Source organism: Genypterus blacodes, unplaced genomic scaffold (assembly GCF_046128005.1).
Source record: "Genypterus blacodes isolate CSIRO-AG114 ecotype Tasmania unplaced genomic scaffold, CSIRO-AGI_Gbla_v1 ptg000139l_1, whole genome shotgun sequence".
Lineage (NCBI taxonomy): Eukaryota > Metazoa > Chordata > Actinopteri > Ophidiiformes > Ophidiidae > Genypterus > Genypterus blacodes.
Window position 1 is genome coordinate 887,493 of NW_027466941.1, and position 27,501 is coordinate 914,993.

Sequence of the window (27,501 nt, forward strand, 5' to 3'; positions counted from 1 at the left end):
TACAAATGGTAACCTCCAACGCTCATGATGAAAACATGTCCCTTTAATTGTTATTTGATTTAAGAGATGATATCTCCTTAAACACAATGTAAAAGTATCACAGAAGGCTAAGTTCCGACGCCACTATGATGAGTCAGTAACCCTCCACACAAAGTTTACAGGTTAATAGGCTCTAATAATTTGTGCAACATGTGACATTTCATACAGTAGTGACTACAATTATCCCACAGGAAAACAATTTATCTTTACAAAAGAATTATATTACAAATCACAATTTAAGAGATAATTAATAGATGCAGTTAGGATTTACAGTGATTGACATGAATAGAAACACTTGAGATGAATGTTCAGATTTTACCCTAGGAATTCTGATTTCTATATGATTCTATGTCGTCCTGATAAATCACATTACTTACACACTCATACACACTAATAATATACAGTGCACATGTTTGTCCTGAGGATCTGGAGGTAGGTAAACAGGAGCACCAGCAGCCAGTGCCAAGAATTTAGTAACATGGGACAAAAGGGTTACTGCTCATGTTAAAGAGAAAAGAAGAAGAAAAATTACCATTACATGGCCATGAAACGCTGGCATGCAATACTGCTTTCAAACTAATTTCTATTATTTTAAAAGGCACAGGGAAGTTTTCTCTTTCCTTTCACAGCTTCAGTCCATGCGAGAATCCCATTTTTCGGTTTCTTCTTCCCTTTTTCGGCTCTGTGCCCTATAAGTTCAGTTTGTCTGACGTGTAAACAGAGCAGGATTCAGTTGTGTCCAAGTCCAGTGGCAGTGTGGAGAAGTCGTCCTTTGATTGGTTCAACATCCCTTTATTGTCTTTTTTAATCGGGAACTGAAAGCAGCCTTCAGATGAGTGCAGGCAGTCTGAAGCTCCGGCCAGTTTCACATTAAAGGTGTCATACTAGGAGAAGGGGCAAAAATAAGACAATTACAAATATGATTGAGTATGTGACAAACATTCTTACATTTAGAGTGAATTATTACCTCAGTAGCAGTTGTTTGAGGAGCAGAACTCTCAGCTAACGGTCTGTGTGCATCCTGGTCCTCAGTCCTCACAGGAACAGGAGATAGTCGTGACCCAGCTCCAGTCCGAACAGGAACATAACCCTTGATAACAGAACACACACACACACACACACACACACACACACACACACACACACACACACACACACACAAACGTTCAGTCGTAGTACTATAGTCTCAGTAGTATTACATTCAGAGTAACTCAGCCTTACAGTGTGAGCAGGACTGGCACTTGGGCTGAATTTCAGTGGAGTTTCAGGCTTCTGAGAGTAACCATGGACGCCTGAGGGCTGAGGGCTGGGCTGCTGCCTGTAGTCCTGCTGACACACAGAGAGAGAGAGAGAGAGAGAGAGAGAGAGAGAGAGAGAGAGAGAGAGTTTGTAGTTACAGTATATACTGTATAATCTGTGGTGACCTTCTAACTTCTTCATATTCCTTCTTCTGTTTCACTCACCTGGATGTTGATCGTTGGAGGGTCAGCTGGTGGAGTGCGGTTTGTTCTGAGGCCAGCAATGATCTTTGAGATGCTGCAGGCAGGGTAGCGTTTCATGAACAGGATGAAGCCAGCCAATGCCACAAACATGCCAGAAGGGACAGTGATGGACTTCAGGACCGCTCGCCATCGAGGGATCCTCTCTGCGTGGACGGATAAGACAAACATTAGAAGAAATAGAGATTGTGGGGACAGAAAACCATCCAGATATAGAAGGGAGACTCACCAACCACCTGCAAGAAGGTGGAGGACACCAGGTTTCCATCGTTATCTCTGATGTCATATACCCCATCATGCCTTGAGGTCAGCCTCCTGATGACGACCTCCATTTTTGTGCCGTTCCTAACGACAGAGATCAGGCCCCTGTGGCGGTAATAATGCTCCGTTATCCGCCCCTCCTCAATCAGCTGCATGGAGCCATCAGGTTGCCGAGTCGGGGTGAAAATGAGATGGGTGTGAGGGACAGGCAGGAAGAGGGGCAGGTTTAGAGACTCCATGGGATGGCGAGTGACATTGAAGAGACGCGCTGCATCAACATGCAGGATCAGGGAGAAGAAAGGAGGAACCACAGAGAAGGTATGAGAAAGGTGAAAGGATACCAGAGGAGAAAGACAAAAATATAACCGATAGCATTGATAGAATTTAAGAATATCACTATGTCTCTTAAATGTCCCTCAACCTGAACCTCTGTCTCGGCTCACCGTGCACAGTAAGGGTGCTGCGGGACAGAATCACCCCCGCATCGTCTACGAAGGTGTAGTTGCCTCGATCGGCTTTTGTGACCCTCTCAGCCAGCCACACCTTCCCGTTCCCTATCAGGCGCCCGCGGTTTGCGTGGGTGGTATTGGTCGCCATCCTGTTCCACAACACAACTGGCGGGAAAGCAGTCTTAGGCAGAAGATCTTCAAACGAAAACTCCAGCACAGAACTGTTGACGGGGATCTTTAGCTCGAAGTTCTCCCAGTAGCTTCTCTTGTAGGACTTAATGCAATCTAAAGCAGAGAAGGAGAGTGTAGCATTTAAGAAAATGAAGAGAGGGAATGATTTAAGAAAAACAGGGAGGAATCTGTTGTACCTGAAACAGTCAGACGGATGATCTCGTCGGTCATGTCGTACACTCTGATGGCATATAGTCCCTGATCACTGTGAGTCACTTCTTTCAGCACAAGCTCCCGATCTTTGGCCCACTGAAAGCGTTGGTCTTTCACCTTCAATCATAAAATGTTTTGCCAACCTAAATCATAGAAGAAACACACACATGTCGCCTCCACGCACCTTCACACACATCTACACTCACCCTGATTTTATCCAGCAGCAAACGTCTCGGCCCCGGAGGAGAGTTTGGTGTAAAAGTCACAGTTCTTAATGTTGAGTACACCGGCAATCGAAACTCCTTCCCGACACACACAACCTGCTCCTCATCTTTTTCACCTGTGAAGCGTCACAAAAAAAGTGGTACAGTCAAAAATCTCTCCAGTGCAAATGTTGAGTAGAAGGAGAATGAGGTCAAACTAAACTAAACATTGTCTCTGACTCACCCAAGAGCATATAACCTGTGAGGAAACCAGAGCACTGTTATCAAACGATTGAAAATATGTATAGCTAGTCATGCTTTGAAATTGATATCACATATTGTAAATAACTGGACAACACTTACCAGCAACACCTGGGAGTGTAAAAAGGGCAGTGAGGATGATGAAGGAGGACATTTTCTCCACTTGAGACGGACCAAGATTGTTCACCTATAAACACAGAACACAGGGATGGACACATTATGATCATGAGTCCCCATCCTACACGATTACAACCCGGAGACAAATACATTCCAATCGGCTCCCACACAAGAGGCAGTTCAAACACAAACACTACTGCCGACTAATATCCGCTTTTTATACCTATTTAACATTAAAAACTCTCAGCCCGATCCACGGTGTCCGCTGATGTCATGTCCATGTCTCAGATGTCCAACATGTCCCTTCAGCGCAGACAGCGGGGCAGCGGACTAAAGAGATGACGCATCTAATACACATCTAGACAAAACTCACCTGCACGTTCAGGGCAATAAGTCCACGCTTGTAATTTAATGTGGATGTTTTTTCTGAATGAGAATGGACGGATGAAGAGGATTCCGTCTATTGCGCATGCGCACTTGACCCCTTCTGTTATTTATGATGGGCTGGGCTTCTCGGCAGCTCCTGCGCAAGTTGCGCAGCGCGGCGCCATTCTTGCTTGTATATCCCTCTATAAATACGCTACTGACGCCTTTGAGTGCGCAAGAGGATGTGGGATGTTCCCGGCGGGCGTCAAGCTTTCACTTTAAAAACACCCAGATAAAAAAAAAAACAACAGCAAGAACACATATTTATTATCGGCTGGCAGCTCATTGTGAAGAAATTGTGAACGTAAAATTTTACAAGATATCGTTTAGTTATTGGCAATACACATACAAACGACAATGACGACATGATTTCTCACGAGAGAAAAACAAAGACAAGAATATTCTTTCTCCACGCTAATAAAATAAAATAAAATAAAATAAAATAAAATAAAATAAAATAATACAATATAAAATAAAATAAAATAAAATAAAATAAAATAAAATAAAATAACATAACATAACATAACATAACATAACATAACATAACATAAAATATAGAATTGCATTGCTTTACGTCTTTGTTATTCTACATTTACATACAGTTGCATCACTTTTTCTTTTTCTTTTTTTGATAATATTAATACAAATAGACGGAAAAACGATAATGATATTAAGTCGTATGTAATTATACAGGTGAAAAAGAGTGGAAAAGGAAACAAAGCAGCAGGAAGAAAATCCAGCCTGTCATCATGACTCGAATGACATGACTTGAATGTGAATCTGTTAGTTTCTCTGCTGTTAGTTTGATGATATCGTTGCTGTATTTCATGTATAGCAGCACAAATAAAGCGTTTACACATTACAACCGACCCAATTTGAAACACGGCGGCTGTTTGCGCTGTTTGTACGTACTCACAGCACATTTTGCGCAGTAAGGAGTCTCCGCCTACCGAGTGCCTCCCTGTTTTTCTGTGAGGGACTCGTACAATTGAAACGACACAGAATAAAAACCTTTAATCTTCCTCAGTAAGTACTAAAGCTTTTTGTCTAACAGCAATTCTTCTTTTGATCCACACACACGTATACACTGTGTATTGGAGTTATACTCTTAAAGGCGTAATAACTCGGTACTCGCATGTTTCTCTGTAGGAGATGTTGCTGCTGCTCCTCGCTGCCCTCTGTTTCAGTGCTGGTGAGTACAGCTCATGGACACACACGCATAGAAATGTATGCTTCATTCCTCATCGACTTCAAATGCAGTTATTGTCTGTGTAGGTGAAATTGTGAAATGTATTACAACAATCACCGGAATAAACAGAAAACGCCCAAAAAAATAAAACAGTTATAAAAGAGTTTAATTAACCCAAGGACGCCCCTTGAGGTCAATCATGTTGAAATTTCTTTTTTTCCGGGTGTTGCCAAAGCACGAGTGAACTTCCTGAATCGGTCATCAGGGTTCCAGGTTTACTTTGACACAATGGGATTACACTAAATGCTTTAATGTTGTATGGTAAATTGACTGTACTTAAGGAGTGCTTCTCTCCAAAGCACTTGGCAATGACCTCTCATTCACCCGTTCAACATCAGTAACACTTAGTAGTTCACCTACCCACTCACACACCCGTTTCATACATTACAAACTTTGTCATTTTTAATTCAAAATTAATTCACCAAATTTGTCAATGTTTATCAAATGTGATGTCGCATGACAACATTCTCGATTTCTGTCTCTTCAACATTGCTTTTGTCCACAGTTAAGGGTTCTTTATACTATGAAGAGGTGTGTTATGGTGGAAATTACCTCATGCCAATGTCTAATATTCCCGCTGGAGACCTGTACTTCACTCCAAGAAATGGCGGTGAAAGGAAACTAGTCATGAATTCCACAAGGGTGAGTGTTAGATAATTATTGACATTATTGAGACATCTATATTAAGTATGATCAAGAACATGTGGACAACCCAGGTTCTCTGAGTCCTGACTGTGTTTGTGTTGTGTCCATAATAAGGGAGTGGATCCACGGTACAGAGTGACTCGGAGTTCATTCTCAGTAATAGATGTCAGAGAAAGAGATGAAGGAACATTTTCTATAAATCTATATAGCTTGCCTGGATACAACTTGGTCACACTGAGAGTTAAAGGTGAGGACACTGAATGACATACAGCATGTAAAGGCACTGTGATAGCAAAATAAATCAGTAAATTGACTTTTCCATTCAGTTTTTCTCTAAAAAAAATGTGTTTGTTTTTCTTTAGATTGTTCGGAAACATTTACCTTTTATTATGGACAGACGTTGTCCCGCTCTGTAACTAACAGAGCAGAGTACATAGAATTCACTCCCATTCACCAAGTAGACAAGACGGTGGTTCTCTGGAATCGAGCAGTCCCTCACACCCGCAGCAGGGGGACAATGCGGAATAATGTTTGGGAGATGAACCAATTGACCCAATCAGACAATGGCCACTACAACATAAGGAGAAGAGACAATTCACTGTTCAAAAGGTGGAAGATTACAATAGAAGGTGATGATAGAACCTCAGCAGCACATGAGCATTTCAAACTGCTGGGATAAAAGTTCTCATACAATCTGCTCTTTCTCATACACAGCGCGCTCTGAACACTATGATAAAGCCGAAAATGAGGAACTACGCATCACTTGTGATATGGACCTAGAGCTGTTAACCGTGACCTTTAAGCCTGAGACGGGTATGAATGACATGGTGTTGATCAGATCAGGAAGTCTTGTAAGCTTTTATTCAGAGCAGTTTTCAAAGAGAGTTCATCCATTGGATCACCCACTCGCAATTGTAATCGAGGACCTACAACCAGCTGACTCTGGTCTATATGAGTGCAGAGACCAAAATAACAACCTTGCAGTTGTTGTGAGTCTAACAGTACTTGGTGAGTAATAGCATCCCTTTTGTTATAGAAGAAAATATCATATGCAACCACTTATAGATGTTTGAATTGATCATACTGCCAATGTCCCTCTCTGCTTTTATAGAACAGGCTCCGACTTTTCTTTACATCGGCATTGCAGTCGGTATTATCTTGGGCCTGATTTTGTGCTGCTGCTGTGTAAAGAGGTGTTGTTGTGGCAAAAGCTCTAAAGGTGGTGACGCTGTTCCTCAAACTCCAGATGAACCTGAGGTGGACCATGTAAGTAAAGAGGCTTTCTAGACTGGGCTGCTGTTACATTTGTTTACTTGAGGGCCTCTGGTCTACAGATGAGGTACTTCAAATCAGCAATCTGACCAGGAAGTTGACGTGAAGATAGATATTGGATACATGGAGATCAAGAAAAGTCTATTATCCGTGTTCATATTAATATATCGCCTTCTCTCAAATTACAGAATCCAAGTCGAGCTGCCCTTACAAGTTACTCATCCTCACCTCACCCACCCCGATACACCTACCATCCCCCCAATCCCATCAACTCTACAGCACCTACATCCAGCTCCACTGATCCACCAGTAAGTGAAGTATTTTTGTCTATACGCTTACCAGACAACGATAATAACTCATCCTGATCAAAATGATGTGACATTTGTTGATACATAAAGACGCAGATGTAGATCGTCAGATGAGACAGGATGTTGACAAGTTATCAGCTCGGTGTGCTTTCTTTTAACGCTGTCGTTGGAATTGCAGGCCGTTCAACCCGCAGCAACAAGTAAGGTTTCCTATTACTCCTACAAGCCCACGAATCCCATCAACCCTCCAGAGCCGACATCCACCTCCATTAACCCACCAGTAAGTGTTGTCTTCTGTACTTGACATATCTGCACTCTTCTTTTCATCCTGTCTTCCTTTTTTCAGGATTAGCTCATGTGTCTTTTTCCATTTTACAGGCGATTGGCCCAGCTGACGTGCACGTGAGCTCACCGCAGCCTGAGGTACAGACATGGTGTTGTGTCTTAATGCATGCAAACTCATGTGGCAGGAATCAAATCATCAAAAAAATATAATCAAGTCATAGGAGTTTTGGTCCAGGTGATCGGCGTATGTTGTGCTTTTGTTGGTTTGAATTGTTTTTGTGTCTGTTTTGGCCCCAGGTTGGACCTCTAGGACAGGGAGCATCCCCGACTGTGACCTTCGGCTCTGACAGTCTCTCCTCTACTGCCGATCATCGGTTTGAGCTGAAGTTCCCCTCCGCTCCCCCTCTCAGCGCGGAAGCAACCTTCCCCAGTGTTTACAACTCAGACAAACTCAACTTCTTTTAAGAGCCGTAGTGAAAATTGGAGTGCAGTAAATTAGATTCCAGTAATCCACTTTGTGACCATTCAGTCCGCGATTAGATTTATATTGTGCATGCATCAAAGAGAAAATTCTCCCACACTGACATGAGACAAGGACTATGGAGCAAGATCTATCTTACTATCTCTAGTTTTATGAAAGTGTGTCTTCAATTTTAACTACTTTTTGGGAGTGTTTTTGCATTGTAGTCTAACTAACTCTAGTAGCTTCATTATTAACTCTTAATTTGCACTTCTTATTTTCTCCTCTGTCTCAGGTTAGATTTAATGCTGCATTTCTAATATCTTATCATAACTAATGATGTCAGTGTTTTGACAGTGAAGCGCTTGATTTAGTGTGTCTGTATACTGTACAATGACACGCCTTTATGATGCTGCCAGTGATCAGGGGACTTTTACTTTCGTGTCTAAATTTGTTTTCGAAAGTTCTCCAGAGTCTCCCAGATTGAGAAGCACTTGTATACAGTGCAGAATAAAACAAAGACAAAGAAAGCATGGCCACACACTTGCCGAACCATATACCTCAACATGTTTAGTAATGCAGTGTTGACGCAGATGATGACCAAAGCACTGTGTTCAGGTCCAGTCAATCAAATTTGTTGCATGAATGTTATTAGTAGTGGTGTTGGTGTTAGCATTATTTCTGCCAGTGACCTTTGACCCACTATTCCATTAATACAAGTTAACCAACTAGCTAGCATCTGAAATGCAAGCTAACCCACACATAACCAGAGCAAAGGCCATTCATTCATATTTTTCTGATAAAACATGAACAAAAGTCCCAACTTTTTTTCTTTTTTTTTCAAGCACACTTATACTTATGTTGAACAGCTTGGACTGCGTGATACATAAATACTATATATTGATTATATTTTGTTTATTTTGCATAATTGCCAGTTAGCAAGCTAGCTAGCTCATGTTACTCATACCGAAATGCAAAACGACTTGTTGCTCAATCGTAGGGACTACATTTTTTAACGCTGCTGCCTAAAATAAAACATTATTTAGATTAGTGCACAGATTGTAGTATACTGTGTGTGTGTGTGTGTGTGTGTGTTTACATTTGGGACACATCTCAGGACCCTCAAAGTGGCTGCTGTGGTTTGTTTTCAATCTTTCTGCCAATGTGAGGTGAAACACTGAAACCACTCTTACCTGCCTTATATATATATTTTTATACATGCAAGCATTTGTGTGTTTTCCATTTGGTATATTATGGTATGAATTTTGTCAGCTCTGTCTGTTTCGGAAAATGTTTTGTTGTGTTTTTAAACATTTCACTGCTGTTTTGTTGATACCTAAGTGCACATTTGTATAGGAGAAGCTGTTACTGCGCTCTAACAAAGTCATCGATGTAAAACGTGTGATTTTAATATACGTCAGCAGTACAAACATGTGTTTGACTCCTGTGTCTTCCCTGATTTTGAATGATCTTACTGTGACTTAACTGGAGTAGATGCTCACGTCCACGAGGTTACGTTTTGATGGATAAAGAAGATAATTCACTTGTAATTTCTTTATATTCTATTCTTCAAAATATGTTGTGACAATAATGATACATATTCAATAGTGTGCAGAAGCATTTTTCCATGTAGTTTAATTCAAATGGCATTATTCCAGAGGAAAGATCATAGTCTGATGAAAAATCCCAGAGATGACTTTATTTCCCATGTCTGACACACAAACAACTACAATTAACATTACCGTTACCTTAACCAACATTACCATCACACTGCGCCACCTTAAATGCTTTCCCCATTTCCATTATTCTTCCCCTTTCCTTTTCTCAACAACCTTCAGCCGGCCCTCCAGGCGATTTAGCCGGTTTTCCACTGTGATCGTCTTTTCTGAGCCACAACCCACCAGACTCAAAAGGACGCATCCCAGCACCAGGCCAGCCAGACGAACCGCCGTTACGTCTGCGGAGGCCGTGGTGTCGGTCGCGATCAGTCCGAAAAGCCAGAGGGACAGGATAGTTTTCACCACCCAGAACACACGTTGACACACACCGATCAGCAGACGGAGAACGATAGTCAGGACCCAGTATCCAATAAGGGCCAACACACCCCACTGGGCGACTGCAGTCACACCTTCTGGAGTGAAGCGTGGCAACGTCAGTCCAACTGTGAACAGGAATAACATCCAGTTTAGGCCAATATTCATTCAGATTAAATCTTGATGACACATTTGTTACTTGGAAGGGAATAGAAGTGCAAACCAAACACAAATGACAGGGAGTGGCAGACAAAGTGCCTCGAGGTAGAAATCCGTCATGCATACTTTCACTGCACTTGATTCTTTCACAGACATACATTCTCACACAGCAGATTCCATACCAGTTTGCAGTGAAGAACAAAAGCAATAATACATGTTTAAGGACCTTTGCCTAAACACACACACACATACACACACATACACACAAACAAGGCACAAGCAAACAGGACATCCTGATACCCACCATCAAAACCAGTAACCCTCAGGATCTCTGTGACGTAAACAGCGATGACATTTAGGCCACTTGCAGCGCCTTCAGCCAGGAAACGGATCACCATCTCAACAAACTGGTGAGGGAGGGAGGGTGGAGCAAAGACATGTTAGATAACGAGGATAGGCAACATTCTGAGCACATTAATCTCAAAGAATGCAGAACTGTTCATTACAACACAACCTACACTTCCCCTCACACAGGTATGAATCTGGTCTGGTTTGATTCAGGTTAAGAGAGGATAAAACTGCACAATAGCAGCTGTTAACCTAGTGGTTATCGGCATTACAAACACTCCTATTGACCTGTAGATCTGCTGAGCTTGTGGTGGAACTGTTGACCTGGACAAACAGCTGTGCTTGCAAGTATTTTAGACAGTGACACGCTTCCTTCACTCGCTGACAGCTGGACAGTGCCCCCTCTCTATTCCTGTACAGGGTCTCTCACACCCCGAGGTCAAGGGTAGCCCAGTAAGATGGACATAATCCTATCTGCACCTGTTGGTACGCACTTGCACATACAGTATAAGTGAACACTGTCCAGTATGTCTTGAGGAAGACTCTGGCATCTGTCTTGCCATGTCAGCACATGCGTACAGAAATACTGCACAGCTGTACTTAGCGGTACACTAAAGTTCAAATCTCAATGTTTCAATGAGGATAAATGAAAAGCTACTATGCCCAGACAAACACTTATATAGAGGCCATTATCTCACACAGTCAACAAACATGCAACATCCCAGTCCTCACAAAGGCTATTCTATTGGAAAACATTGGATTGTGCACTAAATAAAATAGCCTCTCGGTTTAGATTGGTCATCCGATATAGGACATGCCAACAATATTTCATTTGAGAAGCCAAGCCAGAATACGGCAGCACATCACCTTGGAGGCTCTATCATATCCAATTTCCTATTCCAGAATTGTTTACATTACATAGATGTTTTGCAGATAAGCTGACAAACTGTGCCGCGTCTTTACGTACATATTTCACATTTCAGCTTTGCCAGCACACACACTGAACATCATCACTACTGGACACTACGCTCTCACACATACAGCTCTTCTCTATAGGGCCATGCTCCTACCTGTGAGGGTGACATGGGCCACAAAACAGAGCCGCAAAGAGAGGACTTAGTTTGAGGGCCCATGTCACCTCAGGTGGACACACATAATGTTTCTTACCGTGACCATCGTATAGACGTTCTCCTGACCAAGCATTGACTCTAGAAACAACAAGGCACTCTGAGGGAAAGGGAGCCGGACGGACAGACCCACAGCAGGGATGGGAGAGTGTGTATGGGTGACGGGGACAGATGGGTATAAGCAGACATGAAGATAGGGGGGGATCAGGGAGAGAGATTATCAAGTTGAGATGCAGGAGGAGAGGAATGTGTGAGGAGTGGACATAGATGGGTGGAGATGACAGGATGAAGTTGGAGAGGTAAAATTAGTGATCAGGTAATAGTGAAGCATTGATCAAGGATAGTGAAGAGTTAATCACCCAGTAAACCATCAATTCAAGAGGACAGTGTGGGAAAACAGGTAGTAAACACAAAAGAGCTCTATTATACCTCTACACCTGAACGCAACACTCCCGTTCCCACCACGGACTCTGCGTAACTATGGATCTCCTGGCAGGTTCCGGCGACCAGGGAGCGCAGGGTGACCACCGGCGCATCCGGCAGCGGTGGCGAGGGCGGCATGGCCTCCTGAGCCGCCGCCAGTCCCAGCACCAGCACGTAGGTGGAGAAGAAGAAGAAGAAGAACCGAGCCGCGCTACATCCGAGCCCACGGCTTGTCGCGTCGGAAGTCATGTTTTTTTTGGGAGAATGTTTCTTTAAAAAATTTGTTAAAATACACACCGGTGTCAGGCTGGCGCACAGTGAGGATGATCAGCCGGTGTTCCGGCAGGCTTATGACTTAAAATGGCTTCTGTTGACAGCAGGCGAAGCTACAAGGCGACAGATTTTTTTTTTACATTAACATGCTGCAGCTCTCAACACGTCAACGTAAATATAATAACAGATCAGCAGATTTCCGGCGGTCAAGTGTACAGTCGGATCAAATTTAACGTAAAAGAATAAAAGGCCGTAACGTTTTAAGATGATCCGAGAGAATATTTAATTATAAACTTTGGCTGCGTTACAAATATCCAAATGTAGAGCCGCTCCGTCAGCATGAACCCGGGCTATATTAGGTAAGAAACTGCCTAAGCTTCGGTCCGGCTACAGCTCCATATGTCTGATTACCAATGAAGCTTCAGGAGAAACGTGTGCATTAAAAATGGTGCATCAGCGTTTCAAAAAAGTTTATTTGTAGCTTTGCGCGTTAAAAGGAAAACGGAGGAACGCGGTGACGTTGATCTGACCACGAGTGTGTAAAGCTTCTTATTTCAGCTCTGAGGCCCCACAAATATTCAGTCCTCTGTCCTTTCTTCGGGCCGCTGCAACGATGGATTACGTTGCACAACCTGAGTTAAAACAAAAGAGTAGCAACAACCCCGGTCCCTTTGTGTGGCAGGCAGCTTCTGTGTGACGCTCCCTTCCTCCTGGCGATTCACTCAACGACTCAGCATGCAAACACGCCTGGGTCTACACTTCAGAGAGGAAGAGGGAGGAGGAGGAGGAGGAGGGGAGGAGAAGGTGGAGTAAGTAAGGCGCTGTGGAGGATAAACCGAGATTTGCGTCTTGGTCTTGCGTTCTGCCTTTCTGGGTCAAACGTCAACATGATTCTTCAGCTTCGTGAACCGAGAGAGAGAACGAACTAAAGGAAGAAATGGAAGCTCTGCGTGTTTGATGGCAGTTTAATAATAACAACAGCAGAAGAGCAAATACAAAGCATCACTTCATGGTATTTTTATAAGACAGGAACAGGAAGCGTTAAAAAATGAACAAAAAAGGGAACAAAAAAACAATAACGACGTACAAACAGAGAGGAATGCTGCTTTCAAAGGTTCTCAGTACTAACGGTTTCTGCGCACACAGGTTGTGTAATTGCCTCTCTTTAATGGACACGAAGGGGACGTACACAAAACTCAGTGTGTGAGGAAAGACTGGCTGATATTTCTTGTGATTCTTCACACACCAGCGCTCTAACAGGCGTAACAGGGATGACAGAAGCTGAATTCAGTCTCGCTCTGTGCATCGTTGTGGCCCTTTTTTATTTTCACGAGGCTGGAAACAACTGACTTTCACAATGACGGGCTCCCTTGACGCAGCAGGAGGGAAGGCAAAGACGTGGAACGGCGAGACGCATGAGAGCGGTGTGGAGTCTCGTTCCCGGGCAGTGTCTGTGGCTGCTGCGTATCCGGACGCCCGCATCGTCGGGGGGGGGTGGGGGGGGGGGGGGTGGAACCCGACGCTTTAGCCGATGTAGATGCGGTGGAAGTCGTTGGCACCGAAGGCGGCGTTGCACTTGGGGCATTTCCTCTGACGCGTGTCGTAGCGCGTCTTGACGCACTCGAAGCAGAAGACGTGGAAGCACTTGGTCAGTACGGCGTCCTTCACTCGAGAGTTGCAGCACGGACACGTTAGCCGTGCCTGGAGGAGAGAGAGAGGTGGGGGGAGGAGAGAGAGAGTGAGAGAGGGGTCAGAATAATGTGTACAATGAACTGAGAAGCCGCTTTGTTCCACAATGGTCAGTCTGTAATGAGTGCACTCAATGATTTAGGACAGCCGGAGGCCTTGTGATTAAACAGGCCGGCCTTCAAACCCAGAATGAGCAGCTCAACCATCCTGGCTCCACCTAGACCGCCGAACTGGACTACAGGAGGAAGAGCGTGGCACACATTCACATAGGATGAGGGGATTAGTTGGACCTTTAACGATGATATTAAACCGATTTGATGTTTCTGACGGGAATCAGAACACGGTGGAGTAGCCTGAGCAGGTTAACAACAGAACCCTGAACAGACCAGACACTTAAACCCACCTTATACTCGTTTATTTCTTCGTTTAGGATGTCATCTCCATTGCTGATTTTCTCTTGTGGTTTCTTGGCCTTCTCGATCTTTCTCCTAAGTTTGGAGATGTCCTCCTGAAACACAGACGGATATGAGTTGCAGGTTTGGAAGGGGGCTCTACCAGATCAGACTCGCGTGTGAGTGAAGGTTCAGAAGTCCCAATCAGTGAGGAGTGTGTGTGGTGTCACCTGTGCACGTCGGGCGTTGAAGGACTCCTTCTCCCTGGAGATGCTGTTCTCTACCACCTCCGCTCTGACCAGCTTGAGCCTCTGCTGAACCTGTTCCAGCTGAGTGCGAACCTCCTCCGAGAGCAACGCCGACTCCTGAGCCTGAAGGAGACGAGACGACAGCACAGCTCAGGAGATGTTTATGTTTTCACTCAATGAGAATGTGATACTCTGCGGCTGACAGCGGGGGAAAGAAAAGTGAAATTGTGTACTTTGCGCTTGTTCATGTCCAAAGCTTGGGTCCTCAGTGCCAACTCTCTCTCTGCAGTGCTGATGGTGCCCTGCAGGAGGCGCTCCTTCTCCTCCAGCTTCCTCACCACCTGCAACTGTGCATCCACCTGACACAGCCCCAAGAAATGAGTTGAGAACAGAAGAATACACAAGAATAGAGATTAGTCTTCCACCTATAGATGAGACAATGACAGAAACAAGTTGGCAAGCTGCAAAACCTCGGTTGGCTTGGAGGCTCACCTGAGTTTTGAGTGTGAGCAGTTGGTCGGCCAGCTCCTCCTTCTCCTCCTTCAGCAGCTTGTGGATCTGGTTAGACTTGATGCGCTCGCTCATCAGCTTGAAGTTGGCATCGTCCTTTTCTCTGAGCTGCTGCATCAGCCTGATATTTTGTTCCTGCATGTCCTCGAAGGCCTGTCCCGTCACGTCCATCTCGCTCAGCAGCGCGTCTTCCTCCTGCAGGCGGCGCCGGGAGACGACAGCGTTAAAAAGGCGGATCGGTCGGAGGGGTTTGTGTTTAAAATCAAGACCCAACGTCCCCCTCACTCACCTGCTTGGCTATGGAGAGCTTCTTGTTAAGGATGTCGATCTGTTCCTCCACAGAGCGGATCTTCCTCAGGGCTTCCTCGTCGGCCATTTTCTTGCCCTCCCTCCTCTCCCTCTCCTCCAGCTCCCTTAACCTCTGGCGTAGCTCCTCTCCCTGGAATCAACATGTTATTATTATAAGGGCCACAATGCAAAGCTGTGGTTTAGGAGACCACTCTTACTTGGAACAACTAAACATGGACCGACCGTAACTGTTGACGTTCAAGTAACTGTAGGACCTGAACACATTTACACATTATTACCCTGAGGTGCTTCACTAAAAGAACTGAAGTTAAACCTTTTACCCTATCTACAAAAACTGCTAAACAGATCTTTAATAGTTTGATAAGCATACAAAGCCACTCTGTTTGCTTGTGTGTGTTGTGAACAGTGCTGCCTACCTCTGATTTGGCCTTCTTCTCTGCAGCCATGAGCTGGACTTTGTCCCTCTGCTCCTTGGGCGCTGAGCGGTACATGTCCAGCAGCAGCTTCATTTCCCTCTGGGACTCCTGAGCTTTCCTGGACAGTCAAGGGTGTGATCCTGTATTACTACCATCCCCATCGTCAGCTTCAACCAAACTCCCCGACAAAACCACCACAGGGAGCTGAAGGACGTGAACGTTCTCTCCCGCTTTGATTCGACGCCTCACTGTTTCCCATCGTTTACAGTAGGAAAACTATAAAATGCCACCTAGGACTTACTTGAGCTCTGTCCGAACGATCTTCAGCTGCTCCACCTCCTTCCTTTTCGATCCTCCAACCACAGACAGTCGCTCCCCAGCTAAGTCCTCAAGTTGGTTGCTGCTCCCCGGTTTCTCCTTCTCCTCCTTCATTACTCCGCGGGTCGGCCTCTCCTTCTCCCGCTCCCGATCTTTCTCCTCCTTTTTGATAGTGTCCTTATCCTTCTTCTCCTCCTTCTCTTTCTTCTCCTCCCTTTCCTCCTCCTTCACTGTGGCCTCCGGCTCCACACCAGGCTCTGTTTTCAATGAGACGCCTATGGGGAGATCACAGGAGAGGATTCAGAAAGGATGAGGATTTATAATACTATAATGACAGAGAACACGGTTACATCTTTACACCTTTGGTTTTACTCACCGGTACTGCTGGGTGTCGCAGAGCCGTCCGGTTCCGTTTTTACTGAAGGATCAGCTGCTGTGGCGGGAGGAGAGGTTGTCTCTTCCTTCACATCCATCTCTGTGCTCGACTGGGACTGGAGGATGGCGTTTCCCTTTGAGGCGCGCACCTACGAACGCAAGAGGAGAAGGGGATGAGCTTTAACGCTGCAGCTGTGAAGATTCCTGTGTGGAAGCTTATTCTCCCTGTGACCCACCTGGTTGAGTTCAGCTTGCGTCTCCCTCAGTCTGATCTTGTATTTCACCACCTCTCCCTTCATCTGCTGGTTGTGGGTCTGCAGAGTGCTAATGAGGTGACGCATCTCTCTGTTAATGGGGCCTGAAACAAATGAGACAGAAATGGTTTAAGAAACTGTCCCGTGTCAAGCTTCACTGTCTCTTTCATCAAGCGCCGTCTCAGCCAGGTGAGTCCTTTACCTGCTTGCTCATTGGCTGCAAGAGTCTGTTCAAACTCGATGCGCAACATCTCGTACTCCTTCCTGACCTGAGCCAGCGTGTCCTCCAGCTGAAACACTTCTGTACGAACCTTCCTCTGCAGAGCCACCTCATCATTCTGCACACAGAGGGGGAAAACGGTGTGGGAGGAGCCAAAGGTTACATAGGAGGACAATGAACAGACAACGGATATGTGGACGAGGGCTGTGACTGAAAGCTGTCCTCTGAAGATGCTTCAACACACACGCGTACCTCCATGTGCTCCAGCTGTCGGAGGCGAGCCGTCCTGGTCGTGTTGAGGCGTGCTCGCGTCTCATCTAACTGACCCTTGAGAATCAGAGACTCGTTATAGAGCACAGAGAACTGCGACTGCAGACAGTGATACTCCGAGGTGTCCTTTACCACACCCTCTGCCCGACTACACAGCTCCGTCTGAGAGACAGAGAGGGAGAGAGGGAGAGAGAGAGACAGAGAGAGAGAGAGAGAGAGGAGATAAAACACAAGAGCACAGCAGAGAAATATTATATTCAAACACTCAATCATTTATTTTCCACCAACAGGTTCAGATGCACTCTAACTGAGCCCTAATATAAATGTGTGTGAGGAATAAAAGGCCACCTTCATGCCGTTGTTGTCCTCCTCCACACAGTTCAGGTCCTGCTGGAGCTTCTGCAGCTCGGTGAGGCGGTTGTCTGCCAGCTCTCGATTCTCCTCCAACTCACTGTTCATTTCCTCAAACTGTTCCACGGAGAACAGACGGCAAAAAGGTCACAAAGTGAAGAAACGAGATGAAAATCAAGAAATGCAATCTCAACCTTGCATATAGCGAGACGCCGTACCTTTCTCTTGTTTATGGTGATGGTCCCACACACACTGCTGGCCTCACCACACACCTTATAGCCTTTACTGTTTACCTGGAATGGACAGCAGATGGCATCATATTTAACATGTATATCCAGCTCTTCTGCATTGAAACACTGTGGCCACAGACGGAAAGATCCTCACCCTCTCCAGTATCTCGCTGAGGTGAGCGTTGAGTCGGTTCTCCCGGCGGCGGATCTTCTCCATGTCCCACTGGAGCTCCTCGATCAGAACCTGCAGCTCGCTGACGCGGGTGTCTGCTTTGGTCACAGCACGACCGAGACCCCGAGACTGGAAGAGACAAAGCCACGGGGAACTAAAGATCAACTTCACACTGCAAAGCCTGAGCCAGTGGACGCCAAGCAAACATGTCAAACACCAAGTCCCTAAATTGTGTCACACTAGAACTTTCCTACCTCGCTGGTCATGTGACTGTGCTTCTGCTGGAGGACCTCACTCAGTTGCTGCAGCCGCTCATTCTCACTTATCAGGACAGTGTTCAGTTTGGAGGCGACCTGCCACAAGCTTCCCTCTGCAAACGCATCACAATAACCGGACATTCAGCGGGGCGCAAACAAACAAATCACTTCCCAAAGGACTTCCAGCTTGGCTCTTCACCACAGCCAGTCAGAATGTTCACCCATCCCTTCATCTCACCTGCTCCAGAGTCCAGCTCTCTGTGCAGTTGGTCCACGGTGCTCTTCAGACTCTCATAGATCTCGGCCACGCGATTGGCCTGCTTCTGGCTGGACTCCACCCTCTCCTGGAGCTCTGCCTCCATCTCCTCGCTGGTGCTGCTGGCCAGCGTGGCAAGGAAGGAGTTGGTCGTCTCTCCCTGGTGGCCTTGGGGTGGGGGGCAACAACAGGAAGGAGTGTTAGAACCACAGTTGGACCCGTTTACAGCGGTAGTTGAGACGTTGTGTTCTTCCCTCTGTACCTCTGTCTTTGGTCCTCTCCTGGTTTGAGTCGCCATCAGGTTCGGGAGTGTCTGGTTTCAGGCTCCGGCCCTCATTTACTGGAGATTTCTCCGGTTCGCTGTTTGATTGGTCGTAATGCTTGATGACCAGCTGCACGTTTTCATCAAACTGAAAGCAAAAGGATGAAGGTCAATAACTTATTTCCTATTGCACACAATGCAGTGTGTGTTAATCCTGAGGACATCAGTGAACAGGTATCTTCAGTTCCTTCTCTGGCTAAGCTGCTCCATCAGTAAGCGTGTACCTGGTTCCAGTATCTGTTGAGGATGAGCAGACTGGCATCATCGGTGGCCTGACGCGTCTCCAGTCTCTCAATCCGCTCCCGTAATTCGTCCTCAATCACCTGCAAACCAACAAACCGAGATATGACACTTTCTCAGAGCAAGTGTGTGTGTGTGTGTGTGTGTGTGTGTGTGTGTGTGCGTGTGTGTAGAGGTATAAAAGTGTTGTTGTTCACTCACCTGTCTCTGATCCAGAGCTTCTCCCAACTTCCTGTTCTTAGCCTGTAGAGCTCTGATGTCTTGCTCTTCCTGAAGCAAGAGACGATTGAGACATAATTACAAAAATAATAAAGCTACATGAAACACAATAAATAAACGCACTTCTGGGTTACAGTGTGCAGTGTTAGTATTAACGGTGAAGATGATGATGAAGGCTCACAGAGTTTGACACCCCTCCCAGCTTGATGACCGTCTCCACCGCGGTGCTCCCCCCGGCCGCCGCGGCGCTGAGCCCCGAGCCGCCGTCCTCTGTCTCCCGCTCCCTGCGTTTCTCCGGCGGCGCCCCGGAGGAGGACGATGGGCCGCTGGGGTCTCCAGGACGCTTCTGCCCCGACATCCTCAGACTGCTGGAACAAACTGAGACGCAAAACAAAGCAGGATGACGACACTTTGGTGTGCTAGACGGAGGACGGGCTCGGCCGGACTTATATCAAGAATAAAGGATATATTAATATAAGTGATTATCAAAAAGAAGAAACACACACTGATCTGGATTTACTGAGGCACGAGCTCTCTAATTACCTCAATTCACCGGTTAGTTTACATTAGGCTAACATTAGCCATTAGCTACCGCGATGTGTTAACACTGTTTATGGGCGCGTAAAGCTGATTCCGGCCCTCAGCTTGATGCTTCAGATTGTATTCATATGACAATTATGCACCATTGCAAATATACATCTTACCGCTGCACTGTAACTGCGAAATTTGCAGAGTCTGCCTGAGGATGTTGATGTTGCGGCTGCTCACCTTCCGGAAGCGGAAGTTACAAAGTTATAAGTGGAGTTTGCGACACTTGACAAAGCGCCACCCGCGCCCCGGAGAGGGAGTGCACCCTTTTTGACGTGCCAGTTTATAAGGGGGCTTCTGCAAAATCCACAACAATAACTGCAACCATCGTGGAGCTTATAATGTTTAATGGTTTTGTTGACAATGTACCGATAGTCTTTGTAAATATCAAGTGCTGCTTTTTTGTACTGCATTATACAGAAAGGTGCCTCTAATCTTCTACCCTTCTCACATGGTGCACTAAATATTAAACATGTATTTCAAAGTAACTTTCAGCACTACTACGTATCAATAAAAAGTGGTTATGTGGTAATTTAATATACTTGTTTACTGTGGTGTAGTGCAGCGTCTGTCCACGCCCATCATACATAATGAGGAAGGGAATAGATCCTTACACACCCTACAGAGGTCACCATAGCTCTACAGTCACACTCTCCTCATTTATCCAGAATGTGGAGTCTGGGTTCTAAACAAAGGCCAAATGTGAAACATGGTTAAATGGCCGCTGCTATTTGTTATTCATGTTGAGGATCTCTCTCTGACTACATTAAATAGGCCTAAGCCATGTTCCAAACAAACAGCATGGCCTCACAGCACATCTGCTTTGTCTGCAGCAACTGCTAATGAAACTAAGCCAAAGGACATAACATGCCAGGTAACCAAGTCAACACATTGCTCCAACTCGTCTCTTGGCTGTTTTCTCAGACATTATGTAAAAAGGAGGTAGGAACTGGACTTTGATCTCTTTGATCGGCAATATTTAGGAGCATATTGCTTTGGGTCCAGGGTCCAGATTGTGTAAAAGCTGCTTTGTAATTATTTGTGAGCCAACCCCAAAGCATGGGTTCAAAGATGCCTGATGAGGTCACTTTGTGGACTTGTGGACTCATGAGAAACACCACCAGAAGCTTTTGGGCCATTTTCAAGAATCAATATGACAATGACGTGTTTGGCAAGCAGCGTGATGCAAAAGGAAGATACACAATGATGATACAGAACAAGGCTGCTCTGCTCTACACAGAATCCCCTCTATTTGTAATAAATAATTGTCACCCTTGGCTTAAACGTGGTCCTACATCAGTTTATAAGAACATGCAACAAGTGGACACAAATGGACATGGATCATCAGATATTATGCATGTTACTGGGTGAATAATTCTCCATGCTGTGTCTTGGGGAAGCACAAACAGCCCAACATGGCTCTGCAGTGGTTAGAATACATCTAAATGAAGGGGAAAGGCATGTGAACACAGAAGTACTGATAAGGAGATACAAAGAAACCTGTACTACAACATTGCAGCAGGCCAGTCAAGTCAAACAATTGGACATTTCCGCCATCATTTGCTGATGCTGTTTCCCGAACTGAGCCAAACGTGCAGATGCAGAAGAACCTTGACTTAAATGACTCCAGTTTGAAACGAAACATCGTGTTCCATTCGGATATTTAATTCACCCTCCCCCTCCTCCCGAGATTCAAACAGGAACTCAAAGTCCACAAAAGTGCATTGCTATCACACGTACACACACATACACTCCCTTGTCTCCTTCACCGGACCAATTGCGTTACCGGCGGTGACTCACGCCCCCGCCTGGGCCGGAGCGCCTCCTCCCGGGCTGTGAGCTCCGGATAAATAGCGCTTTGTGGCAACTTCTCGCCCTTGTCCATCAGTCCACGTATTGCTGGGAGGCTCAGCTGCCGTCTGTCTGTCTACCGCCGCCGTCGTTGTTTGACCAAACACTCAAGTAAGACGACTTTTACACAGACGCACACTCCCTGATAAGTTCATCGGTTTCTGCAGGGTTCGTCTCCGCGTAACTTCAGTTATTCTGCGTTGTGTTTTTATTTAACACGCGTGACGTTTGGCGCATTTAAGCTGAAGGACTTCGGCTCCTAGTTTGCAGAACTGCATAATCAAGTTTGCATATTTGCGTCACTCACTGTGGTGGTGTTGTTAATTTGAAGAGCACCAGGTCGGTGTGTGTGTGTGTGTGTGAGGCGGCCTAGTGTCTGGATTGTGCACATATTCAATCGGTGTGTTGTGACTGTGTGTGTGGGGGGGGGGGGGGGGGGAGGAGAGAGCTGCAGCTGTATCAGTTCTAGGTCAAAGTTCAAACGTGTGAGACAAATATTTACTGAGGTAGTGGAGCAGGATGTAGGCTGCTCATTGTGTGTTGAATGAAAAACCCTCTTCCTCATACTTGCGGTAGAATCCAACATGCATCTGCACACCTGAAGTGAAGTAACCTCCTTCATTTTCTTCCTTCCTGTAGGATGACTCATCAGTTTCCATCCCTCTCTCCGGAGCAGAAGAAGGAGCTCTCTGGCATTGCTCAGAAGATAGTGGCTCCAGGAAGGGGAATCCTGGCTGCAGATGAATCGACAGGTGATCCTTGAGCTTTCAAAGGAGACGAAGGCTGTGAGGATGTGATTGCAGAGCTTGAGAAACCATTTGTTCCCATTTGTTTTGAAGGCACCATGGGGAAGCGTCTCGGAAATATCAACGTGGAGAACACTGAGGAGAACCGTCGCTACTTCCGTGACCTCCTTTTCTCATGTGAATCCATGAAGGACTGCGTGGGTGGGGTCATCTTCTTCCACGAGACGCTCTACCAGAAGGCGGACAGCGGCAAGCTCTTCCCTCAGGTCATCAAGGACAAGGGCATTGTTGTCGGAATCAAGGTGAGACCCTCATACCTGGGAGAAGGTGCACGGCTTCGCGTTTAAGTCCAGAGAGTGAACAGACGTGTTTGTTTGTTTTTGTCTCGCATCAGGTGGACAAAGGCACAGCTGCTCTGAATGGAACAGACGGAGAGACCACCACACAAGGTGAACATGGATATGGAGCTCTACTATGGCTGCAAAGTTGCATTTGACGTGCAGTAGATCAAAGATTTCATTGAGATTTCTTCAATCCAATGCAGTGATTCAGTATGAGCACTTTGAATTTGCCTTGAACTTAAAGTCTCAAATTGCTGATCATTGTTAGTAGATGTGGACAAAGATCATATCGTTCAAGCACAACACTAATTGGTGTTCTCTCTCTCTGTCTCTGTAGGTCTGGACGGCCTGTCGGAGCGCTGTGCCCAGTATAAGAAGGACGGCTGTGACTTCGCCAAGTGGAGGTGTGTGCTTAAGATCTCAGATGGCTGCCCGTCAGCTCTGGGGATCGCAGAGAACGCCAATGTCCTCGCCAGATATGCCAGTATCTGCCAGCAGGTGTGTACTTGTGTCCATATTCATCCACAGCAATGACTGGGTCCAAATTGGTGCCCTGGCTGTAAGTTTCTCACTTTCATCTATGCACTCCAACAGAATGGCCTGGTGCCCATTGTGGAGCCAGAGATTCTGCCTGATGGAGACCATGACCTCCTTCGCTGCCAGTATGTCACAGAAAAGGTTTGTCCACCATGTCTGGCTTAGTCCCAAATTTAAGACCAACAACAGGGCGTACAAGTTGTAACTATGGAGATGTCTGTGTAAACGTATTTCTAGGTTCTGGCTGCAGTGTACAAGGCTCTGTCTGACCACCATGTGTACCTGGAGGGCACCCTGCTGAAGCCCAACATGGTCCTCGCTGGACACTCCTGCACTAAGAAATTCAGCCCTCAAGAGGTAGCCATGGCGACAGTGACCGCTCTGAGACGCACCGTCCCTGCTGCTGTGCCTGGTGAGTCTAGCCACACCAGTCTGGTCTCTACCAAGCAGACTTAAGGGTCTAAGAAGGACCAGGACCGTGTGCACAGGACCTGTAGTAAGCCACTGTTGTCTCTCCAGGCATCTGCTTCCTGTCTGGAGGCCAGAGTGAGGAGGAGGCTTCTCGCAACCTGAACGCCATCAACCAGGTGCCCCTCCATCGCCCGTGGAAGCTGACCTTCTCTTACGGCCGTGCGCTCCAGGCCTCCGCCCTCGCAGCCTGGCAGGGCAAAGCTGCAAACAAGGCGGCTGCACAGGAGGCTTTCTGCACCAGAGCCAAGGTGAACCTGGAGGACGCAATTATTAATAATGATAACGTCTCTATCCACTTGTAGATTTGCACTGTGCAAGGATCTTACAAACAAGTCTTATCTCTGCATTACTTAACTTTATACCAATTGGTCAATGATTAATTCAGACACTGTTGAGCCTTCTGTATTTCTCTAATGTTGCTTAAGTAACTTGGCTGATTATTAACGCTCAGACTTGACTTTGACCTAACTCCCCCTCCCCTCATCTGTTGGTCTTTCAGATCAATGGCCTGGCTTCCAAAGGAGAGTACAAGCCCACTGGCTCAGCTGACCAGTCCTCCACGCAGTCCCTGTACACTGCCAGCTATGTGTATTAAATACCTGTGACGATGACCAAATAACAAACACACACACACACACACGGACCAAACGGCTTCAAGAAACATTCCTGCTGAAATGCTTCTGAGGCTTCCTCTGTATTGCCAATGAGGGGGAGAAGTCTAAAACTAACCCATTGACTACTTGTTTGTTTACAAAGTGAAATAAATTAAGTGAACAAATATTGGTATCTAGTTGATGGATTTTGTTTCTCATTAGCAGCTGTCAAATCTTTCTTACCTTGAAGCCATCTTGAATTTCATTGGGAGTCAAGTACACAATCCCTCATTAGAGAGGTTCAGGAAAATATTCACCTCACCTTCAAGGGCTGAACATAAAGTTCCTATATATGGGGGCACATAATTTGCTTTTGATTCATTTTAAATTAGTAAACTAGGGCAAATAATTGTGGATGAGTGAGGCTTTTATTTCGCAAGTCACTGCATTCACACATGGAGAAAGTAAAGACGCTTAAATACAGAGATCATCACAAATAACAAAGTATGTGGCTCAACTATACTGCCAGTAGGTGGCATGATATTCCTTTATGTAATATTCCCATATAGCAGAACACACATCACACATGCTGTACACTGCATGTGTGTGAGTGTGTTCACAGGGTAGCTGCACAGGAGGAAACGGGTTGACAGGACCAATGTTAATTACTGTGGGTTACATGTTAACATAGTGATATAAGGTTGTTGTTGTTGTGTCACTGTGCTGCCGGGGCTCTCAGGAGGAAAACCTGTAAATGATATGAAGGTCAAGAGGACAACAGGAAGGCAGTTAAAGAATGACCTTTAAACTGGATGAGGAAAGACCAAAGGTATCTGTGCTTCCCTGAGAAGTCATTTACCTGACTGTTTGTGGATTTCAGAGATACACGTGCCATGGCAGACAAGAAGATGAGTATTCCCGACACACACAGTGAGAAAATGAACAATATGGCCTCAAGGCTCAACACCTGGTCCTGTGAGAGGGAAAATATCTTAAATTCATAAACTGTGCAATGTGGTTGACATGGCCTTTTAATACACTGGCCGGTTACTCACTATTCTCCTGTTAGCCCAAGTCTCATCTTCAGAGGGTGTATTCCAGTGCCTTAAGTGTGCTAGGTGAAAAATGCAAGCGATCCTCCAGCAAATGGTGAGAATGATTCCCAGGAGAGAAACCACATACATGGACAAACAAACTGTCACCTAGGAAAGACCAGATTGACAAGTCAGATAAAGACAGGCAGATACATGGGCTCATCCAGAAACATATTGAAGAGGAAGTCATAATTAAACCCACCATTTTCTTGGATGGATGTACCCCAGTGTAGATAGAGAGTACTCCACAGACAGCAAACTGGAAAAGACACACAACTTATCTTTCATTTCTAATCTTGCAGTTCTTCTGAATGTGGACATAACATTGAACCATTTCTGATGATTGTCAATCAAAATCTGCATGTCAACCACCCAGATGTTCTGTACCAGAACTCCCTGCCAGAAGGGAATGTAGATGTCATCAGAGCCTTGGATGTTGTCACCCGCCATTACAAATCCCATCAAAAGTTCTGCACAGCCAAACACCAGGACGACAATCTGGGAAGGACAAGAGTCTGCTGGAATCCACATGCATAGAATAACATGTTCTTACTCAAAAGGCATCAACCCTTTATCCTGTAAACCAGTGGTTCTCATACTTTGTACATCAGGTTCCACCTCAGAAAATATTTGTCTCTCCAAGTACCACCGATGTTAAAATACAGTAGCGTAGGCCTACCCTATTCAGCTGCTATGCAAAATTAGATTAGATTAGATTCAACATTATTGTCATTGATCTAAGTACAGGTACAAGCCAATGAAATGCAGTTAGCATCCAACCAAAAATGTACTATAATATATTCAGAATAAACTATAATTCAAGCAGGAAGCAAATTTATTCCTCATAAGAATATTATTTATTTTGACCCTTTGTCAGTCACATTGTACAAATTGGTACTAGAACTCTCTCATATGAACAACTCTCCTATATGGGGCAGTCCCTCTTACACCCACAGCATTTTCAAACACGCGCGCGCGCACACACACACACACACACACACACACACACACACACACACACACACACACACACAGTGCCGACTCAAGAGTCTGGGGGGTGTTTCAGTCCGCCGACGACTCCGGAGTGTGGGGCGGGGGGAGGGGGTATGCTGCTGTCCGTGATTTTCACCGGTAAGTGCGCCGTACCGGCAAATGCGCCGTTATCGGCACCAACAAGTGCGCCGGCACCGGCTACACTTATTTCAAGTCGCATTTCCGATATTTTTATTTGATTCGCCCGCGTACCACTACAGGGAGCGTACCACAGTGTGAGAACCACTGCTGTAAACAATCCAATTACTAGGGTACATCATTTTACTATCACTATCCTGTTGTGTCAGATGTTACCCCAAAAGATCGTGGATCTCTTTCGACAAATCGGTGCAGAGGTTTGCCGGACATCAGTGGCACAGTGTTCCCTGGCTCCGGGTTTGCAACAATCTCTCTTGTTGTTGACTCCATGACGGTCTGGAAATGCTCTGGGTTTGGTCCGTGAGATGACCGAGTTGAATCAAACCAGATGTACAGGCGCTTTGCTATGATTCTACAAAGCAGCGTGGAAGAGACTGAACTAACTGTGTTACCACTCAATAATGACAGGAAGTTGTTGATGCATTCTGACAGAATGCAGTCGAATAAACAAAAACCCAGAGGGGCGCACCTCTTTTTATGTGTCCATGTAGGGAAGGAGTGGGAGTGAAAGTGTTACGGGACTTTTGTGGATGGGAACAGGAAGTTGGGAAATTTGAGATGCAGGCCATTGGTTTGAATCCTTGGAGGGAGGAGCTAAGAGCAGTGTGTGTGCATGAAGCAGCATGTTCCTCCTCATGTTCCTGGGATGTTGACCCATTAATCCTATGAGTGCAGGAGGAGAAAACAACACACCCAAGGAAACATACGTCAGGATTTCTGGTCAGTGTGTTTGTCAGACAGAGCTTTGACACCTAATAGTAACTCTGAAGTGGAACAATAATCATGCTCACTTGAAAACCCAGTTAAAAGTGGACATGAC

General features: G+C 45.7%; 5 protein-coding genes across 6 annotated transcripts; 2 read left to right on the top strand and 3 right to left on the bottom strand.

The window, feature by feature from the left end:
- Positions 1 to 77: 77 nt before the first annotated feature.
- Positions 78 to 3,088, bottom strand: LOC143011960 (uncharacterized). The gene is made up of 9 exons (XM_076164983.1): positions 3,080 to 3,088; positions 2,839 to 2,972; positions 2,617 to 2,749; positions 2,243 to 2,533; positions 1,768 to 2,067; positions 1,503 to 1,684; positions 1,261 to 1,365; positions 1,007 to 1,129; positions 78 to 923 (listed from the first exon to the last, which is right to left on the bottom strand). The coding sequence occupies exons 3-9, from the start codon at positions 2,648 to 2,650 to the stop codon at positions 729 to 731; spliced, it is 1,230 nt and encodes a 409-aa protein (XP_076021098.1). The 5' UTR covers positions 2,651 to 2,749; positions 2,839 to 2,972; positions 3,080 to 3,088; the 3' UTR covers positions 78 to 728.
- Positions 3,089 to 4,563: 1,475 nt separating this feature from the next.
- LOC143011921 (uncharacterized) lies at positions 4,564 to 8,096 on the top strand. 2 transcript variants are annotated; one of them, XM_076164942.1, is made up of 11 exons: positions 4,564 to 4,665; positions 4,792 to 4,831; positions 5,394 to 5,530; positions 5,648 to 5,780; positions 5,896 to 6,162; positions 6,248 to 6,541; positions 6,645 to 6,799; positions 6,994 to 7,113; positions 7,292 to 7,393; positions 7,492 to 7,536; positions 7,696 to 8,096. In XM_076164942.1, exons 2-11 carry the CDS (start codon positions 4,792 to 4,794, stop codon positions 7,861 to 7,863), a joined length of 1,461 nt encoding a protein of 486 aa, XP_076021057.1. In that variant the 5' UTR covers positions 4,564 to 4,665; the 3' UTR covers positions 7,864 to 8,096. The 2 variants fall into 2 exon arrangements, with proteins under 2 accessions (XP_076021057.1, XP_076021058.1); XM_076164943.1 differs by having other exon boundaries at positions 4,571 to 4,665; positions 4,789 to 4,831.
- Positions 8,097 to 9,468: 1,372 nt separating this feature from the next.
- Positions 9,469 to 12,980, bottom strand: LOC143011922 (uncharacterized). The gene is made up of 3 exons (XM_076164944.1): positions 11,955 to 12,980; positions 10,355 to 10,457; positions 9,469 to 10,019 (listed from the first exon to the last, which is right to left on the bottom strand). The coding sequence occupies exons 1-3, from the start codon at positions 12,195 to 12,197 to the stop codon at positions 9,661 to 9,663; spliced, it is 705 nt and encodes a 234-aa protein (XP_076021059.1). The 5' UTR covers positions 12,198 to 12,980; the 3' UTR covers positions 9,469 to 9,660.
- A 190-nt stretch (positions 12,981 to 13,170) lies between these two features.
- rnf20 (ring finger protein 20, E3 ubiquitin protein ligase) lies at positions 13,171 to 20,068 on the bottom strand. The gene is made up of 22 exons (XM_076164978.1): positions 19,974 to 20,068; positions 19,451 to 19,647; positions 19,252 to 19,320; positions 19,035 to 19,133; positions 18,751 to 18,898; positions 18,471 to 18,656; positions 18,230 to 18,345; positions 17,958 to 18,104; positions 17,792 to 17,866; positions 17,571 to 17,690; positions 17,205 to 17,384; positions 16,935 to 17,070; positions 16,715 to 16,836; positions 16,480 to 16,627; positions 16,087 to 16,378; positions 15,786 to 15,903; positions 15,350 to 15,499; positions 15,043 to 15,255; positions 14,784 to 14,909; positions 14,533 to 14,673; positions 14,314 to 14,418; positions 13,171 to 13,922 (listed from the first exon to the last, which is right to left on the bottom strand). Exons 2-22 carry the CDS (start codon positions 19,625 to 19,627, stop codon positions 13,746 to 13,748), a joined length of 3,045 nt encoding a protein of 1,014 aa, XP_076021093.1. The 5' UTR covers positions 19,628 to 19,647; positions 19,974 to 20,068; the 3' UTR covers positions 13,171 to 13,745.
- A 1,607-nt stretch (positions 20,069 to 21,675) lies between these two features.
- On the top strand, positions 21,676 to 24,583 carry aldob (aldolase b, fructose-bisphosphate). Its single transcript, XM_076164800.1, has 9 exons — positions 21,676 to 21,819; positions 22,348 to 22,460; positions 22,548 to 22,756; positions 22,849 to 22,903; positions 23,133 to 23,293; positions 23,390 to 23,473; positions 23,570 to 23,744; positions 23,852 to 24,051; positions 24,303 to 24,583. The coding sequence occupies exons 2-9, from the start codon at positions 22,349 to 22,351 to the stop codon at positions 24,396 to 24,398; spliced, it is 1,092 nt and encodes a 363-aa protein (XP_076020915.1). The 5' UTR covers positions 21,676 to 21,819; position 22,348; the 3' UTR covers positions 24,399 to 24,583.
- Positions 24,584 to 27,501: the final 2,918 nt, after the last annotated feature.